The sequence below is a fragment of the Carlito syrichta genome, unplaced genomic scaffold (genome assembly GCF_000164805.1).
Source record: "Carlito syrichta isolate Samal-C Ts95f unplaced genomic scaffold, Tarsius_syrichta-2.0.1 Scaffold179666, whole genome shotgun sequence".
In the NCBI taxonomy this organism is placed as follows: Eukaryota; Metazoa; Chordata; class Mammalia; order Primates; family Tarsiidae; genus Carlito; species Carlito syrichta.
The window spans coordinates 118,724-137,362 of NW_007123762.1; the positions used below are offsets into that span (position 1 = coordinate 118,724).

General features: G+C 38.4%; 1 protein-coding gene across 1 annotated transcript in view; it reads right to left on the bottom strand.

Annotated features, from left to right (window-relative positions):
• The window catches only part of TXNRD1 (thioredoxin reductase 1), a 41,637-nt gene that overhangs the window by 13,111 nt on the left and 9,887 nt on the right, over nucleotides 1–18,639 (bottom strand). The window contains exons 5-12 of the mRNA XM_008051505.2: nucleotides 17,983–18,125; nucleotides 17,494–17,609; nucleotides 14,402–14,627; nucleotides 11,452–11,544; nucleotides 10,359–10,435; nucleotides 9,154–9,310; nucleotides 6,086–6,193; nucleotides 2,432–2,527 (exon numbers count right to left, since the gene is read on the bottom strand). Of these exons, the coding sequence (XP_008049696.2) occupies nucleotides 2,432–2,527; nucleotides 6,086–6,193; nucleotides 9,154–9,310; nucleotides 10,359–10,435; nucleotides 11,452–11,544; nucleotides 14,402–14,627; nucleotides 17,494–17,609; nucleotides 17,983–18,125 (1,016 nt within the window). The remainder of the gene's footprint in view (nucleotides 1–2,431; nucleotides 2,528–6,085; nucleotides 6,194–9,153; nucleotides 9,311–10,358; nucleotides 10,436–11,451; nucleotides 11,545–14,401; nucleotides 14,628–17,493; nucleotides 17,610–17,982; nucleotides 18,126–18,639) is intronic.

Below are 18,639 nucleotides of genomic sequence, written 5' to 3' on the forward strand. Positions count from 1 at the left end.
AAAGAAAAATGTCTGAAATGCCTGTGTGGGAATTATTTTGGATAAATTCTAAATCTCAAACTCAGGCTACTTAGGCTGAGAACAGAGAAATGTGACGCAGTCTACCGTTCAGTTGCTAAATCTTCAGAGCCGATTCTAACTAGACTCTCTAGTCTGGACTCCCCATAACAGATGAGGCAACTAAGGCTGTGGGTGCAGAGCTTATCTCAGCTTCCACTGCTCCCTGGAATCAACGAGGAGGTGGTTCTGCCACGTGTTCTCCTTCACATGATTCACCCTGACAGCCAGGGGTGAAGTACCATCAGGATGATGACTACTATAAAGCGCTCAAAATCTGCTAGATTTATATGCAATTATGTCAAAAGGTCTCAAAAAATAGTGAAATTTTTTAAAAAAGCAAGTTGCAGGGCTCTATTTAATGAGGACACCACTCTTAATTAAAGCATAAAACGCTGTATAATGTTGCATACGTAAGTTGGTGATAAACATAAAAACATAAACATGAGAGACGCTGCAACTTCAGAACAGGTCTGCCTCTCGAGGATTGAAGTCCAAAAAGACTATACCAGCACAGGATAACAGTTAACAGCATGGTCTACACTGCGTGAGATTCAATCACAGCCCTGGCCTTGACGAGGTATACATGATGTGAGCACTGTTACTTAACTTCCATGTACTTCAGCTTCCTCATCTATAAAAGGGGAGAAACAATAGCACACACCTCACAGAACTGTGTAAGGATTAAATAAGTCAGTGCCTGTAGACCTCTATAGTGCCTGGTACATAGGAAATGCTCAAAAAATGTAAGTGATCATAAACTGCATCTGTGATGGTTTATCTCTTACAAAACAAAAGCTCTGAAGTAAATGTAACAAAAATGTTAATATTTGCTGACTCTGGGTGGTGGGCACTTTCCCCATTTATATTTTAAATGTTTTATGTAAAAAACAAAACAAAACAAAACAGCATAGAACAAAAGCTAGCAGATAATAAACGTTGTAAGCAAAGACATTTTGACTGACTCAAAATGAGTAAAGCATGTCCCAAGGACAGTGAGGTTCTAGAAGTATGCTCAGGACAAAAGAGTAATGATAAGCATTCATCTTCTCTATTACTATCTTTACCTATGAAAATAATTGCAAACAATATCACTCTACTTATGACTTTATCTTAATTAAGACAGATTTATTGGTAATGAAATCATTGTTCATATTATACAAGCAATGCCATTTGAACAAATACAACAGTGAAAAAAGGACAACCTAATGACACATGGTTAAAATGGATTTGCTTGATAGGAAGGAAACTTTTAAGGTTTTGTCGACAGCCGTGAGCAACTCAAGTCTCTCTCACTAGAGGCAGTTACAGACAGTCACAGGGAGCACCTGCCATTCTCTCCTTTTGTCTACAGTAGACATGACGTCTAATGTGTGCTCAGATAAGCTCGTAACAAAACTTGTCTGAATAAGAAGCTCTGCACACAATTGTTCTGTATGTCACTATGTGGCTCGTTACGGGTTATGCTAATGTATTCACTTGTTAAACACATCAGTGATGACCCTTCTTGCAGACGATCCAGAGAAATGGTTCGTAAACAAAACAAAACAAAACACCTACCTGCAACTGTGCTGCTGTTTAAAGCAATGGTTTCTAAACAGGACACATGTCCTAATTATATCCAAATCTCAAGATAAATGATCCGAGTTTCTTAGGCTTTTGACATATAGATCCTTTAGCATGATTTATATTTTTCCTGAGGGGATTTTATAAAAAAAGGCAATGTGCCAGCTAGGTTAAAAATATTCCTAGGTCAATACGCACAATACCACGTAAAGAGAGTGTATTTTTATGTGTGCACATGTGCCCTGGGTCACAATGCAAAATATATTTCTGTGTGGCAGCAGTCAAAACAGTTTGAAACATACCAATGTTTTCAATCCCTTACTTTGTAGGTATAGAAACAAATCCTATTAGGTGCAGGAGTTTGCCCAAGGCCTTCAGGTAGGTGTTAACATGTAGTAGCAGGCAATGAAAGCTTACATCAGAGCCCAGTTAAGAGCTCTTTCTTGGTAGTGCCGGCTGCTGAGGGTCAAACCCATATCCCTCCTCTTCTTTTCTGTGGTTCATTATTTCTAGGCAGTCCATGACTTCACTGCTCCTCTCACATAAATACAAACACGACAGTTTTCAGGTCATGCCTTTGGATTCTCAACTCAGTACATTCCGACTGCCTGTCAACTACATGTAGGCCCGGTGCCAGCGAAGGGACAGCAGGCAGAAGCCAAGGTCCTTACTGCTGATGATGTCCACGTAGCTGGGAGATCGAGAGGTGAAATACGAAGGGAATACCGTATGCAGCATAGTCAAAATAGAGTGACACATTAAAATGAAACAGAATTATTAGAAAGGATTAAAAGAGAATTGCACTTACATTGTCTTTCATGTTACAGACTATTTTTGCATAACATTTGTTGTTATCTCTGGAAGGAATCGTCCATTCCAACGGCCAAAAGTAACTATGGTAAACCTGTGAAGATATGGTGAGAGACGGTGGAGACTTTGTAATAACTAGACTTTCATTAGACAGCAAAATTCATGGAACAAGTAAGAATCTGGTCAAAAGATAAATGACTTTAAACTCTCTGCTGCCAGGCACTTTTGCTAGAAGCTCATTCCTTAATTATGTCTATCTCAACCTCAAAAGAGTTAACTTTAAGTAGTAGCAACAACAAAAGAGCAAGGAAATGAGAGAAAGGAGCCATGTAACGACTTGCTGTCATGTATTCTCTCTCTCTCACACACACACCCCCACCCACTCACCCACTATATACCTTATGAAAATGACAACTTGGGCAGAAACAAATAAGATGCCAGGAATAATTACAGCAATTATCTAGTTTTCTTGCTTAATGCTTCCAAAAGACATTTCCTCCTTTGGCATTACCCATCAAAAGCCTGAATGGAAGGATTATAAGAGAAGGGAGGAAGGAGGGCTGCAAGGAGACATCTTTTATGGTTGACTAAATGGATTTTCTTCTCCTTCAACTCAATTCAAAACATGATTGGCTGCCTTTTAAAAGCATTATGAAGATTATTAAGATACAATAAGTATTCTCTATGTTGTAGTACAATGTAAATTCTTAAATAAATATTGGTAACAAAATTGAATAGTATAGTATCATAGTATCACAATTGTATAGGAAAAAATTATTCAAGAAACTACCCCAAATTGCTGTGTTACAGATGAAAGTCTATGAGTAATTATTTCCTCTTTTCCTTACATTTTCCAAATTTCTTCAATTACTATTACAACAAAGGAAAGAAATTAGCCTGGGCATGGTGGTTCATGCCTATAATCACAAAACTTTGGAAGGCTGAGGCAGAAGAATTGCTTGAGCCCACGAGTTCAAGACCTAAGCAACATAATGAGACCTTATTTCTACATTAAAAAAATTTTAAGTTAGGTGGGTGTGGTGGCATGCACCTATAGCCCTAGCTACTCAGGAAGCCGAAGTGAGAAGACTGCTTTAGCCCAGGAGTTCAAGGTTACAGTGAGCCATGATCATGCCACTTTACTCCAGTCTGGGCAACAGAGTGAAAGCCCAACCCCCCACCAAAGTCAAAGATAGCCTATCAAGAAATATGAAATATATATTCAGAACCTTACAATGTGTTTATTCGTTCATTTGCTCACTTTTAGTTCTTTATTTTTGAGTTGGAGTCTCACTGTGTTGCCCAGGCTGGAATGCAATAGCATGATCACGGCTCATTGCAGCCTTAAACTCCTGGGCTTGGGTGATCCTTCCACCTTGGCCTCCAACAGTGCTGGGATTATATGCATATGCCATGGCACCCAGCAAGGAACCTTAAAATCTAAACACTTTTTGACAGGAACTCTATGCTCAAAAAATAATCAGAGAAACAATGAATTGTGAAGGTGTTCATTATTCTATTTATAATAATGAAAACTGTAAACAACCTAATGAAAGAAGAGCTTAACAAATTACTGTACAGCAGCTCTTAAAAGAATTAGTACACATTTAAAAAATGAAGTTCTTAGAGAATTGCAAGACAAGGGAAAATGCTCAAGACATAATACTAATGTAAAAATTGCAAAGAAAAACTTGCAGATAAGTTAATCACACTTTGAAAGAAAATTAAGACGTATGTACCCACACATAATCATATATATACACATACATACAATAGAAACACATAAAGATACTTAAGAGAAAAGGAGGCTGGAAAGAAATATGCAGAAATATTAACAGCAATGATCAGTTCATGAATTAAAATCTTTTTTATATTTTCCTAATTTTTCAAACCTTCTATAATAAAAATAAACTATTTTTATAATCAGAAGGAAATGCTAATAATATGTTACTAAAGAGACCAAGATAGTACATATGCTACTGCCCAGGCACATAATAAAGAAAATGATTACGAGATTTAAAATTGGCTTTTATATCATAAAATTGACTTTTTTCTTTTTTTTGAGTTGGAGTTTCACTCTGTAGCCCAGGCTGGAGTGCAGTGGCACACTCATGGCTACTGCAGCCTCCACTTGCTGGTCTCAGGCAATCCTTCCACCTCAGTCTTACAAGTAGCTGAGACTACAGGTGCATGCCACCACACCTGGCTAATTTGTTTGATTTATTGTAAGGCCGAGGTCTCGCCATGTCGCTCAGGTATTGAACTCTTCTCACCTGGGCCTCCCAAAGAGCTGGGAATACAGGTATGAGTCACCGCTCCTGGCCTATAAAACTGACTTTTATTCACCTATCTGGTCATTTAGAAGGTTTTATTGAAAACTTTTCTTTCCCAAATAATTCAAAATAGCAGTCCTTTGGGGTAGCATCATTTATACAAATGCATGTATTTTGCATGCGTTGTCCTTGATTACATGATAAAAGTTGAGCAGCAAAATTAGTATCAATTAGTGTAGTGCTAGAAACAAAGTAATAAGTATTATTAAGGGGCAGAACAGCAAAAATGTAATTTTTTTTAGTTTCCTTCACTTTCTTATTTTTTCAGATTTCCAACAATATCATTTTAACAATTTTTACTACAAATAAAGCTAATAATGTGGTTTTAAGAAGAAGAAAATATTACTGGGTCAACTGAAAAAAATTGGAAAATGGAAAGTAAATCAGATATAAATATTGTATCAGTATCAAAAAAAAGTGTATCAGTATCAAAAAAAAGTTTGCTCTTATATAACAAAATAACTTTGTTCATAGGGAACACACAATGAAGTGTTTAAAGAGTTAAAGCAGCACTTAACTAGTTCTCAAATGTTTCAGGAACACAGACACACACACACACACACAGATACATATAGAAAAAGAGAGAGAATATAAGAGAAGATCTCCTGCAAAAGACAGAATTATCTTTTTTGGAGGGTGAGCCCCTTGTAGTAAACTCGGAATGTGTTCCTCCAGATCAAACGGTCAATCGAAGTTTTTACCTGGAAGTTATGAGAAAGTTGCGCCATGATTTGCTGAAGAAATGTTCTGAGTTGGGGCAGACAGGTTCTTCCACCATGGGAACACACCTGCCTCATACTGCACTGAGTGTCCAGCAGTTTGGACCAAATACAGCATGACCCCCCCCCATTCACCTGATCTTGCCCCAAGTGACTTTTTTTTGTTTCCCCAGATGAAAAAAGTCCTCAAAGGGAAACGGCTTGCTGATGGCTTGCTGATGTGGAAGAGGGGAAACAAAAAAACGGCAGAGCACTAAAAGGCATCAAAACGGATGAGCTCAAAAACTGATTTGAGCAGTGGAAAAAGTGTCTCAAGAGGTGTATTGCATCACATGAAGAGTACTTTGAAGGTGACTGAAGTTTAAACATGTGAGGATAAATACACACATTTTTATAAATTAACTTCAGGTTTTTGTGGGTCTCTCTCATTTAAAAAAGTGAATCAGACAAATGGGCAAAATGTTAATCATGCATGAATGTGGACAATGTATATACAGAAGTTCTTTGTACTATTTTTCAACTTTTCTGTATCTGAAATTACGATTTTGAAGGGAAAAAAAGTCACTTAGTATAGGCAAAAAAATGAAAAGGAAAACATACCTCAATATTTTCTTCTCCAAATTTTTCCATAGCTTTCTCTTCAGAAAGGCCACAAGCACCATATTCCAAAGGAGTAAATACAGTTGTTGGAACATTTTCATAGTCACACTGTTTAAAAATGGAGGTAAAGAATTTTAATAGGCAAAGTTACAACTTGGAAAAAGAGGTACACTTCAAAAAGGGTTCAAAATTGAGAGAGGAAAGCAGACTAATAAATTTCTGCCAAAAGCATGTGAAGTCCCAGCCCCAGATACTAATTAATCTACCAGATTGAGAACCATTAACTTATGTGAAAAGCTGTAGTAGGAGTCTGGCAAGACTCATAATGAGCAAGAGTCATGCAGCTTCTCCATTCACCTAAGCAACTGATGTTACCAGCAATGCCGCACTTTTTCTCCCCTTAATAAAGCAGCAAACAACAATACTGGTGTACTCTATGCTGACAATCTCATGTTATCAGTGATAAAAATTAATAGACTCTTTAGAACATCAATTAGATAATATAAACTAAGAGGTATAAAAGCATTTTTTACTTTTGGCCCAATAATTCCACCTTTAGAAAGTTACTAAAGTAAGATTATACTTTAGTATAATCTTATACTTATAGTAAGATTATAGATAATATATTATTATAATGTAACATACACATAACAATATATCACTATGTTTATAACATATCACACTAATATAATAATAACTTAGTAGAAAAGGCTACATGTATTAACTGAGCATTGCTGCAGTACTCAACAGTGGCAATACTGAAGTGGCTTGAAAATCCTACAACCGGGCAGTGGTTCCACAGGACATATTCTCAATGTAATACTACACAGCCATTAAAATGGTGAAGATCAGAGGGAAAAAAGGTTAGCACTTATGACAGTATTGTTCAAAGCATATTATATGATGCTAGTAGATATAAATAATAAGGGTTCTGTACTCAAATGAATTTGTAAAAAGTTAAGCAAATAAACAGGTTTCTCTAGAGCCTTTAATATGCTGCATGAATTGTGAAAGAAATACATTCTGTAAATGCCAAGTGTGTTTGTAAATATCATTTGGTAAAAACTTGCACATAAAGGTGAACCTAAGTGACATTCTGCATTTAAAATACGAGAACTGCAATTCTCATTCTCTAAAACAGGGAAGTGAAATCTTTCAAACGTGCCCTCCACTAGAACAATAAATATAATCTTTTTCTCTAAAAAACGTGAAAATAAACCCTTGAAATTCTCTAATTCTCAAGGAAAGGCAGACATTCACTTGCAGCCATAATGGCATATCAGAGATCAGATTTAGTTTCCTGCTTTAAATAACCAGCAAGCCAGTAGGCAGTGCAAGCCTGTAGTCCCCGTGGGACGAGAAGAGACAAGGTGAGCCCTAGAAGTGCTCCAGCTTACTGCCCACAGGCAGCTTCTAGGCCTCCACACTGGAGAGGGAGCACAAACACAGCCCAGAGGGTCTTCCTTAGTTATGGAGACAGAGATCACAGTTCAAGGAAGCCAAGGTGCCTTGAAGCTGCAGGAAAAGAAAACCAAAGAGGATGGAGCCCCACAAAGAGTTCCTGAGATTTGCAGAGGACCTCTTAAGATGACGGCTGAGACGTGGAAGGAAATGTTCAAAAGAGAGGAAAAGAGCCAACAATTTTTTTAAAAAAAGAAATTTTGTGTTCTTACATGTTTATACTTTGGTTATTGTTGGTATATAAAAATAGTTCTTGCCATTTTAGGAAACTACAATGATATAAATTCAAGAACAAATTAAGTGCATCTCAATCCCAAGCTAAATTTCTTTCTTTTTGTTTTTTTTTTTTTGAGTTGGAGTCTCACTCTGTCACTCAGGCTGGAGTGCAGTGGCAAGCTCACGGCCACCGCAGCCTCGACCTGCGGGGCTCAGATGATCCTTCTGTCTCAACCTTCCAAGTAGCTGGAACTGCCGGCACACAACACCATGCCCGGCTACTTTTTTTTTTTAATTATAGAGATGAGATCTCGCCAAGTTGCCCAGGCTGGTTTCAAACCCGTGGGCACAGGCAATCCTCTCACCTCGGCCTCCCAAAGTGCTGGGATTATAGGCATGAGCCACCACACAAGCTCCAGCTATATTTCTAAATGCCCTTCCTTTGCTTGCCAGATACTCAACTGCAACAAGGAACACAATATGTAATTTGAAGAAACAGTCTTGTTAAATTTATTCCAAATAGTAATATGAACCAACTGCTATTCCCTGGATGATCAGTCATTATGGTATTCAAAATCTTTTGACCTTCAATCTGTTAATTTCAAAGAGAGATTGTGCTATAATCCAAAATAACCCCAGGCAAAAAATAAATTTCACTAGCATCATTCTGTGAGGTTTCCATTATTGTAACCAACTGAAATCAGCCCGTGATGATTTATACTCAAGGAAAACGGGTAGTGCAAAAATTCTTTACAATTAATGTCTCCAAAATCCTTTGTTAAAAAGTAGGTTATATTTATTCTTTTCTGGCCTTCTGGTTCCATGATACAGAGTCTCACAAGTTTCAATTTCTACACTGACTTTAAACATTTTTTTAACGTATTAATGTAATATTTAACATTCATCATCCTAAGGTGGAAAGCAATTTTTATAGAAACCCTAAAAAGTGGTTTGAGCTACTCTGCACACTGACATTACCTAAATCCTCAAATCCTTTTACAGCCTAGACAGGGCCATAAAAAGATTTAGAACATTATACTCATATTGGTAACAATGAAATTGATGTAAAATGCAACTGTTATAAGTATGTGGAACATAGCGGTGCTGAAGTAACAATGAAATTGATGTAAAATGCAACTATTATAAGCATGTGGAACATAGCAGTGCTGAAACTTGATTAATCAAGTTCTTTTTATTCACAGTGACAACTTTCAAAACAAAAGTCACAAATGTATGGTAGCCTCCATAATGTCTTGTTTAGAAAGCAAACCTAGAATGCCATCACCAACTAGATTATTCAAGCCCTAGAAAACTTCCCAACTACGCCCTGAGAAGGGAGCTGGGAGTATCACCAGCAGCAGTATTTAGAGGGTGACAGTCGTGTTACTTACCTTGATGGTGGATCCTGCATAAAGCCTCTGGGCCAGCAGTCTTCCTGCCTGGATTGCTACTGGGGTGAGCTCCAGCTTACCCTCCAGGATATCACCAATGGCATAAATGTAAGGCACGTTGGTCTGTTCTTCATCTGTGACAGGTATTTTCCCAGTCCTACAAAGTTACTCAGTTAAGAATCATCATCAATTACTATTAATTACTTAGAACAAAATCCCCCTTTTCCTAAAAAGCCCAAATCTGTGATTCTAGCTGAGGGCAATTTCTAATGCATTAAAAATAAGAATAAAATAGCTGGGCGCTGTGGCTCACGCCTGTAATCCCAGCACTTTGGGAAGCGGAGGTGAGAGGATTGCCTGAGTCCAGGGGTTTGAGGCCAGCCTGGGCAACTTGGCAAGATCTCATCTCTACAATAAATCAAAAAATTATCTGGGTGTGGCAACGTGAGCCTGTGGTTCCAACTACTTGGAAGGCTGAAGTGGAAGGATCGCCTGAGCCCAGCAGGACGAGGCTGCAGTAGCCATGAGCATACCACTGTACTTCAGTCTGGGCAACAAAGTGAGACTCCGACTCTAAATAAATAAATAGGCTGGATGTGGTGGCTCATGCCTATAATCCCAGCACTTTGGGAAGCCGAAGTGAGAGGATTGCCTGAGCCCACAGGTTCGAGACCAGCCTGGACAACGTGGTGAGACCGCATATCTACAACAATCAAGAAAAATGAGCTGAACGTGGTGGCGCATGCCTGTAGTTCCAGCCACTTGGAAGGCTGAGGCAGCCATGAGCGTGCCACTGTACTCCAGCTGGATGGCAGAGTGAGACTCCAACTCAAAAATAAAAATAAATCATAAATAAATAAATTAATGAAACAGTTCAGAGGACTGTTTATAGTGACAATTCTGGCCACTATGTTGAAAATCAAAGAAATAAGAAAACTATAAGAAATCTTAGAATGAAAGAACTACAAAACAGAAGCTCAGAGGAAGGATTCTAAATTATACTAATCAAAAAAAAAGAAAAAGAAAACAAACAGGAAATATTAATGTGAATGGCACTGGAAGGAGAAAAGGTTTTCTAAGCCTAAAGAAGGTATTCTTCATCTATGGTAAAAATTAACTTAAAAAAACCTAAAACTTAGAACTGATCAGTGCTGTAAATAGATGCAACAGTACTCAACATGACATAATGAGGATGTCTTTCTTACTTTTCATTTATCTTCACCCCGACAGTTTCTAAGCCAATTTTTCTTGTGCAAGCATCTCTTCCTATTGCCAGCAACACCTGAAAATTTTTCGTATATTAGTGACTAGTCACAAAAAGGCTTTGCATGAATTACTTCATCCTATTTTTTCTGTTTGTTTATTTACTTATATATTTACTTATTTACTTATTTATTTAGAGTTGGAGTCTCAATCCATCGCCCAGGCTGGACATAAGTTGAGCTGGGATTACAGTTGAGCCACTGAGCCTGGCCTTTTGTGTTTATTAAGCTAATTTAATTTCATTTTCCAGAACTGGAAATAAACATTTCATTTAGAAAATAACACAAGAGTGATTGGGCTTGGTGGCTCAGCCCGTAATCCCAGCACGTTGGGAGGCCAGGGCGAGTGGACTGCCTGAGTGTATGGATTCGAGACCAGCCCAGGCAACTCGGCAAGACCACATCTCTACAATAAAAAAAAAATCACAAAAATTAGCCAGGCATAGTAGCACACGCCTGTAGTACCGGCTACTTGGAAGACTGAGGCGGAAGGACTACCGGAGCCCAGCAGGTTGACACTGGGTGACGGAGTGAGACTACAACTCAAAAAAAAAAAAAAAAAGAAAATAACACAAGAGTTTAAACAAATAAAAATCTTTATAAAAAATCCTTTAAACAGGTTAGAGCAGAAATCCTTTTTCACTTCTTTTTAAGAGAAAGTAAGTTAATAATTCCTTAACAAACCTATCCAAGTTTACAGGCAAAGACAGCACAGCCTATGACTGAATTTGGTTATTTTTTAAGTAGCAGGCTGGGAAGATAAAACAGAAGAACACGGGACAGAAATTCTGGCACATCTAAAAATTGTGGCGTCTTCATATAGCCACTCGATAAACAACATTTAAAGTTACAGTGGAGAAAATCTGAAGCCATCTCTGTACTAAAACAAACGACAATATCACAAGTGACTACGATGCCTTAGATTGGCACATAGCCATGGCACATTTTGGAAACAGCCCACAGCCAGTACCCAGCAGATACCCAGTGAGCACATTATTTGCTTTCTGGTAAACACTGATCCCGGTCAATTCCTTACCGTATTGTATTCTCCTTCGATAGTTTCCTCACTATGGGTGGACTGAGCCACCACTCGGAGACGGCCTGGTGTTCCCGCTTCAATTTGTTCAACCTATAAAAGTGGTAATGTTTTACTCTGAAATAAATAAATTTATCAGGGAGGAAAACTGTACCTTCCCCTTCTCTCTGGTTAACCCAAAGTTAAACATAAAATCCTGCTTGAAAGGTCTTTTATGCTCCCTCACTTTAACCATCAGGATGGTGATTCTTTAATAATTTATCCCCTTCTTTTTCACTGCTTCCCATTGTTTGCTAGAGAGGCTTTCTTTCAAATAGTTCTCACTCAGGATAAAATTCAGGGAGAAAAGTGGGGAAGAAGAAAGCCAGGGAAGCACACTAAAATCTCTAGAATTAGTCAATGACCTGCTGCTTCCCCAGGTTCCCATCCTGTAAATCAGCCAGACCATGAATCCCAGGGAGAGTCCCTGTTGCCCAAATTCAGAGATTCTCTTTTCACTTACAGACGTTCAGCTTTCATTAACAAAGGACAGTTATTGGGTAGGTCAATAATGAAATACCTAACAGCCAGAAAGTCCTAAAAGTCACAGTGAGCGAGGAGACGTGTGTGTTTTTCATAAGCAGAGGTGGTCTCTCGTTGTTGAACTGCAGAGAGGAACGAGCCAGCCCTGATACTTGCACAAGTGACAACGAACATACCACCCTACTATATACAGATGCTAACTGTCACTTACAGACTGAGTTATAACCTGAAAACCCTATCTACTAAAAGCATTGTTAAGAATGCAGTTAACCTTGGTCTCTGAATAACAGCCAAATCATGAGTTTATGTAAAATATTTCTTGAGAGAAATCAGTCAGGTCACTTATGATTTCTATTCTACCTTTAAAATACAATCACTCTGCCAAGCACAGAGGTTCACAATGTAACTCCAGCACTTTGGGTTGTGGTGGTAAGAGGACTGCCTGAGCCCAGGGGTTTGAGACAAGACCGGACAACTTGGCAAGACCTTGTCTCTACAATAAATAAAGAAAATTAGCTGGGATGGTGGTATGTGCCTGTGGTTTCAGCTCCTTGGAAGGCTGAAGAAGAAGGAACACCTGAGTCCAGCAGGTTCAGGCTGCAGTGGCCATGGGCATATCACTGCACTCCAGCCTGGGTGACAGAGTAAAATGCCAACTCAAAAAAAACATGTCTATATCTATATCTATATTATAGATATAGATATAAATAAAATCACTGTTTCAGAAAACTGTCAAGGGTCATTTTAATTTTGACATCAATAAATAGCAACAATTTCCTTATTTAATTTCCTTCTTATATAGCTAAACTTCTCTGAACAGGCTGGAAGTCTTTCCTATTTAATTTAAATCAGAATGTTCTAATCTTTGGAGAAGAGGTGAATTGGTCTATAGTTTAAGTTTGTTTCAACTTGGATCCAGTCTACTTGTTTAGTTAATCCCTATCTGCACCCTACATCTCTATAATAAAATAAAATTGAATTTAAAAAACAAGGTTTGTTTCAAAGTGGTAGGTGTAAAGGGCCTCTTCCACCTCCATCCTTATTCACTTTTGTGCTCCTGTCAGGTATTTTCTGTATCTAGAGCAATATGGTTCCCCAGAGCCTTTTTGACATACTATCTTCTCTGACCAAAATGCACTCGTTTGCCACAGAAGACTGTTCTACTTAGTTACTTTGTAATACAGCAGGAGTTTATTAATACCTAGTGAAGGGAATTAGATACCCTGGTAACCCTATTTTGATAGGCATAATCCCCAGTTTTCAAAAGGGTCCCCAACTCCCAAAATGTTATGGTATTATACAAGAAGATGTTACTTTTTTAGCCATTACAGCATATATACCCAGCTGTTCTCTAATCATAGTCCTAATACAAGTATAGCACATATACCTCTACTCCACCCCCTGAAACAGCTACAGTCATCTAGCACTGATAACTCTCAAGAAATTTGTGACTTAATCTTTACAACAGTATTATGAGACAGATTCACTTTAGACTTAATCTCTGCCAGGTACTTTTCTAATTACATACTTTATAAGTATTGGCTAATGCAATCCTCTTAAGAGCATTTAGATGCTATTATCAATCTCATTTTACAGAAGAAACCAAGGTTGAGAAAAGCAACTCTCCCAAAAGTCATAGAGCAATAAAACTGGTAGAACAGTATCTGAATCCAGATCATTCAGATTCCAAAGCTCGTACTTCTATCTACCAATGTTAAGAGATTCACAGTCATGCAAAGAATTCAAGTGAACCCAATGAGATTTTTTTTAAAGTCAGTTACAATTTTTGAACTTTAACAAAAGTCTAATCCTTACTTGCACTAAAGAAAATTATCTATTAGTATGAGATATAAGTGATTGATTTTGTCACTCATGTATCAAAATATTATGATAATGTTAACAAGCCTCAGGTATGACTTGGCATATTTACACCTTTTCAAAAAAAGATAAAAAGAGCAAAAAAGGCTAGCCCACACAACAAAATGAGATAACGTTTTCAGTGATGCCAGAACTATGTAGCATATATGTTGATTATACTATACGCCAAGGGGAAATCTTATGAAGGGGGGAAAATCAGCCTAGTCTTGAACTCTCACTTAAATCTTTGGTGCACATGAAGAAACAAAGTATTAACAGACCAAAGAAAACAGAAAAAAAGAAATGCATAAAGGGAAGCATTAAACAGAAAGAATCAAAGGTAAGAAAGTTGACTAAATAAGAGATTATTAATCTATAAATAAAAATAAAGCTCCTTGGGTGTTTAGGTGGTAGGCAGGTACAAATGTACACACCAGTGTATAACAGCTGAGGCATCAGAGCACTCCTGATGGTTGAAGACCCCGAAAGGATACTTCCACCACCAACTAAACTCTCCTCTCACCTTTTAGCATAAGTATAGAATCAGCAAAGCTATAGGCAACCCACTTACTTTAATTGGTACAAATTGTTTTATAAACTTGATTCCATGTTCTTCCATGTGTTCACCAATTTTGTTGGCCATATCCTGGTCAAATCCTCTGAGAAGAATGGACCGTACCATAACAGTGACGTCTAAACCAATACCAGCAAGAAATCCAGCACATTCCAAAGCAACATAGGATGCTCCAACCACCAGGGTCTTACCCGGGCAGTAAGGTAAGGAGAAAAGATCATCACTGAAAATAAATTTGACAAAAGAAAAAATGTTTATATATGAATGATGACTAAGTCAAAGTAATATTTTTACTTTCATAAGAATGAGATACTTTTATGATTATAAACATTCAATTAGTTACACATATGATACATGAGAAGTTTTCATAAGGTCTTAGACACTCCTCCCTTTCCTGTCACTCAGTTGCTTTGGGAGTAACTCAAGCTACCCATGGCTAACATAACAAACTTCTCATATTAGTCTGACTCACAGTCACAAAAAATGATATTAAACTGTTTGGAACAAATTATGCATCTGCAAATCCAAACCCCCACCCTCATCCCACCACTTAGTTCTCTCCGAGGTGGGAAAACCTGTGTTACTTCTCAACTAAAACATCTAGTTAAAAGTAGGGAGAATGGTGAGAAAAAACTTTCAATATCTTGTGATATAAAAACCAACTGTAGAGAGTAAAACGTGACAAAAATCTTTTAGTTGAGTTAGGAATATACAAGACATAGAGAGATCATAAAAGCACTATTAGAGAATTTACAATATGAGGAGGGCTGGTATTGTAGGATGAAAAGAGGCCATTTTGGTTATATTAGAAAAGCCACTTAGAAAAGACTTAAAAACTTGTATTCTTTTGTAGCTGAGTTGGGCTGAAAGTAAAAGCCACCGCCTGGATTCAAAAGTGGACATTTTCCTATTTGCCCCCCCACCCGCACCCCTCCTAGCATGGCCTTGCCCAACTGGCCTATCTTATCTAGTAGCTATTGCTGGTGCTGAAGAAGAAACAGCTGGCAAGCCAGACCACCTAATGATCAGGAGAGTGGACCAAGGCTGATGGGAGTATGTCTGAAAGCCTAGAGTGGGCATGGCCAACCTCTCTTCCATCTGTGAATACAAGGACATCAGACTGTTACAGGCCAGGGCTCTGGGAATAAAAGATTGTTACAATTATAATTTAAAGCTATCATCTTAAATGTTATGGCTTTTTCTTCTTTCCAAATACTGCAATTGTCTGCTGTCTGCTGCTTCTAAAAAAAAACTGTAAAAGAACATATTATAAATTCCAAAATGTTATCTAAAATGTCAGTATGACCGGGAGACTTTGGGCCACATCCATGGTCAGATATCAAAAACTGTTAACATAAATCTCGATTCATGCTAAAACTGCATGTAGGCTTCAAACTCAGCGTGGGTAAAGGACTATGAATTTGCAGTATAAATACTAGAATGAATTTGTGTTGCTTTTAGCGGGTTTCTTGGCAATGATGCCAACGTTTCTCCCCATAACCTGGTTATAAAAATTAGACACTCCCTTTTCTCCCAGCCTCTGCCTTTCGTATTTTAACTGGCCGTGAGTGACAGCAGCTGATTTATTGAACTGGGCTGTAACACTGGGGAGCAGTGGCTCATGCCTGTAAACCCAGCACTTTGAGAGGCTGAGGCAGGAGGACTGCTTGAGCTCAAGTACGAGGCCAGCCTAGGCAACACAGTGAGAGCAGGCTCTACAAAAAATAAAAACAAATTAGTTGGGCATGGTGGCACATGCCTATAGCCCCAGCTACTCGGGAGGCTGAGCCTAGGAGGTGAAGGCTGTGGTGAGCCATGATCGTGCCACTGCACTTCAGCCAGGGTGATACAGTGAGACCCTGTCTCAAAAAAAAAAAAAAAAAAAAGAGCCTGGTGTGGTCTGAATGTTTATGTCCCCCCAAATTCGTATGTTGAAATTCTAAACCCCCAAGACGATGACATGAAGAGGTGGGACCCTTGGGAGGTGACTAGGTCATGAGGGCAGAGTTCTCATGAATGGGGTTTGTGTCTTTATAAAAGAGGCCCCAGAGATCTGCCTTGACCTTCCACCATGTGAGGACATGGAGATGACTCTGTCCATGAACCCGAAGGGGCGCCCCTCGTCGGACGCCAAGTCGGCCAGTTCCTGCATCTTGGACTTCCCAGCCTCCAGAACCATGAGAGAGACGTTTTTACGACTTGCAAGCGGTGCAGTTTATCGTAGTTTTGTTAGAGCAGCTTGAATGGACTAAGAAAGAGCCCATCCAAGAAGAGAGCAATGGCAGTGACAACAGCTGCCATCAGAGCTGCCCCTGGATGAGGCACAAGGGATAAAATCATATTACCAAAAAAAGGAGCCTTGAGGAGTCCAGTAATTTATAACATAGTCAGAAACTCCAGGGCCAAAAAGCATCTAAGAGGACATATTTACCAACAATGTGTCTTAATGAACTCATACCTTAAACTCCTAAAAAATGTCAGCAGTGTCACCACTTGCTAGGCAAAAATAAGTGAAAGTACCAAAACTGCCATGCTTGACTCACTTATTTCAGAAGGTCCCTCTACAGTGATGCTGCAAACACTCAGACAGCAATGAGAGGGGACTACAGTCTGTTAAGTCTAAATGGCCTGCCACCCTCTAATTCATTTAGTGTCCACTCTGCAAATGTTAAAAAGGTAACGGGTCATCCTAGTTTTGCAAAGACTCAATGCACATTCACATGTATCGTACTTCTTTTACAAAATGTTTGTGAATATCCATCTGGCTTTATTATATACTTGTATACTCACATGTGCTTAAGTAAATTTCAAATACAAACATAAACATAAGTAAATACCTATATGCAAGTATGTCAGTGATATTAACTCTGTAAGGTGACCAGTGCTTGTCGTTTTCAATGTTTTAAATGTTCTTGTCTAAAATAAATTTTCCTTTTTCTATTTATACCAAACTCTGTCTCCAGAGAGGGCAAAACAAGGCAAAGAACGCTGGTCTGATGCTCAAGAAACTGACTAAGTGAGTTTGAGAAAAAAGACAAAAGTAAAACCCACGATGGGTATGCCGTTTCCTCCCTGCTTTTCTTCCTTACCTGCTGATGCAGTATTCTTTGTCACCAGGGATGCCCAAATAACGCGGTCTTTCACCAGTGGCAATAAGAAACCTCTCAGCAGAATAAATATTTTCTTTGCCTCTGTTATTTGTTGCCTACAAAGAAACCAATATGAAAACTTTAATAATTATCATTATTCATTAGATTTATTTAGAATTGCAAACTTTATAGTAACAAAGGCTGTTTACCACATTGTCTGAAATAACTTGTAAGGCCGAGTAGCTAAAAGACTTGCTCAAGGTCAAAATGAATAAGCGGCAGAGCCAAGTTTCAAACCCAGGTAATCTGGTCCAGGACCCTTGCATGTTCCCATACCCACACAGAAGCCCCGGAAGAAGGTGGGACAACAGGACCAAGCTAGATGGTCTGGGTCACCGTGGTTATCACTTTTATGATAGTACTTTTTATACCTAAATACTTTCCAACCAAAGTTTTACAAAAAAGCTACTCTGGATATCACACATTTACCTTAATCCTATGAGGACCAATGAACTGGCCATAAGCATTCTCATAGACAACCTTTTTCTCCCGCAGAGCCACTCGATAGCCCCAGTTCAGAGAGCCAATGTGACTCTGTACAGCTTCTGTCATTTTCTCCCAATCATGTTTAACTGCATAAGAAAATAAGACAAAATGTTTAGCTTGTTTAACTTTTCAACTCCTGACAAAGATCATTTCTCAGCAACCATTCACATGAAATACAAAGAACAGAGTTTGAGCACAAATGAGACCTTCTCATCTTCAAGTATTCTTTCCCTTTTAGAAGACTACCTACGATTAAATATGTAAGGATTCTTGACAATTCTCAAGACTAAACCAAATGCAAACATTTTTCTTTTTCTAGAAAGGAACTTGAATTTTACTTTGGATTGTAAATAATGATTGCTAGGGTATATTAAGGCTTAGGATTCTGTGTTTGCAGCAAAATTCAAGAGATTCTGCCACAGCCAGGTTTGGAGTGTTTATGCCAGGGACTGGCAAACTATGGCATCATGAGTCAAGTCCACCACCATTTTGTAAATGAAGTTTTGTTGAAATATAGCCGCATTCATTTATTTCCGTATTTTCTTCTTTTTTTTTTTTTGAGTTGGAGTCTCACTCTGTCGCCTAGACTGGAGTGCAGTG